A 362-nucleotide genomic window follows, 5' to 3' on the forward strand; every position below is an offset into this window, starting at 1 on the left:
CGTACCTACCGCCATGGCCGCCTGATAGGAGTCAGGTAGTGCGGGCGTGAAGAGGCTGGCATGGCGCTCCTTGAGGTGCCCGATGGAGGGCGTGAGGATGACGTGGTCGGCCAGGTAAGAGGCGCCGGCCTGCGTCACCACCAGGACCTTGTTCTCGGAGTTCCCGTCGACGATGTCCCAGAAGATCCTGCACAACGGGCGGACAGACAGGGACATGGTCGATTCATGGAGGCATCCTGAGCGGGGAATTCAGCAAGAGAAGAACTAAGAAGAATATGTGTGTGTGTGTGTTTCTATGCTTTCATGAGGTGATAGTTTAAAAAGAAATATGACATTTATGTCAGAAAAATATAGAACTTTCA

General features: G+C 52.8%; 1 protein-coding gene across 1 annotated transcript in view; it reads right to left on the bottom strand.

The window, feature by feature from the left end:
* Positions 1–362, bottom strand: part of LOC119588907 (polyamine oxidase 7-like) — a gene marked incomplete at its 5' end in the record, with an annotated part of 3,312 nt that overhangs the window by 352 nt on the left and 2,598 nt on the right. Inside the window, 1 exon segment of the mRNA XM_037937526.1 lies at positions 6–187. Coding sequence (XP_037793454.1) covers positions 6–187 — 182 coding nt within the window.

The sequence above is a fragment of the Penaeus monodon genome, chromosome 24 (assembly GCF_015228065.2).
Source record: "Penaeus monodon isolate SGIC_2016 chromosome 24, NSTDA_Pmon_1, whole genome shotgun sequence".
NCBI lineage: Eukaryota > Metazoa > Arthropoda > Malacostraca > Decapoda > Penaeidae > Penaeus > Penaeus monodon.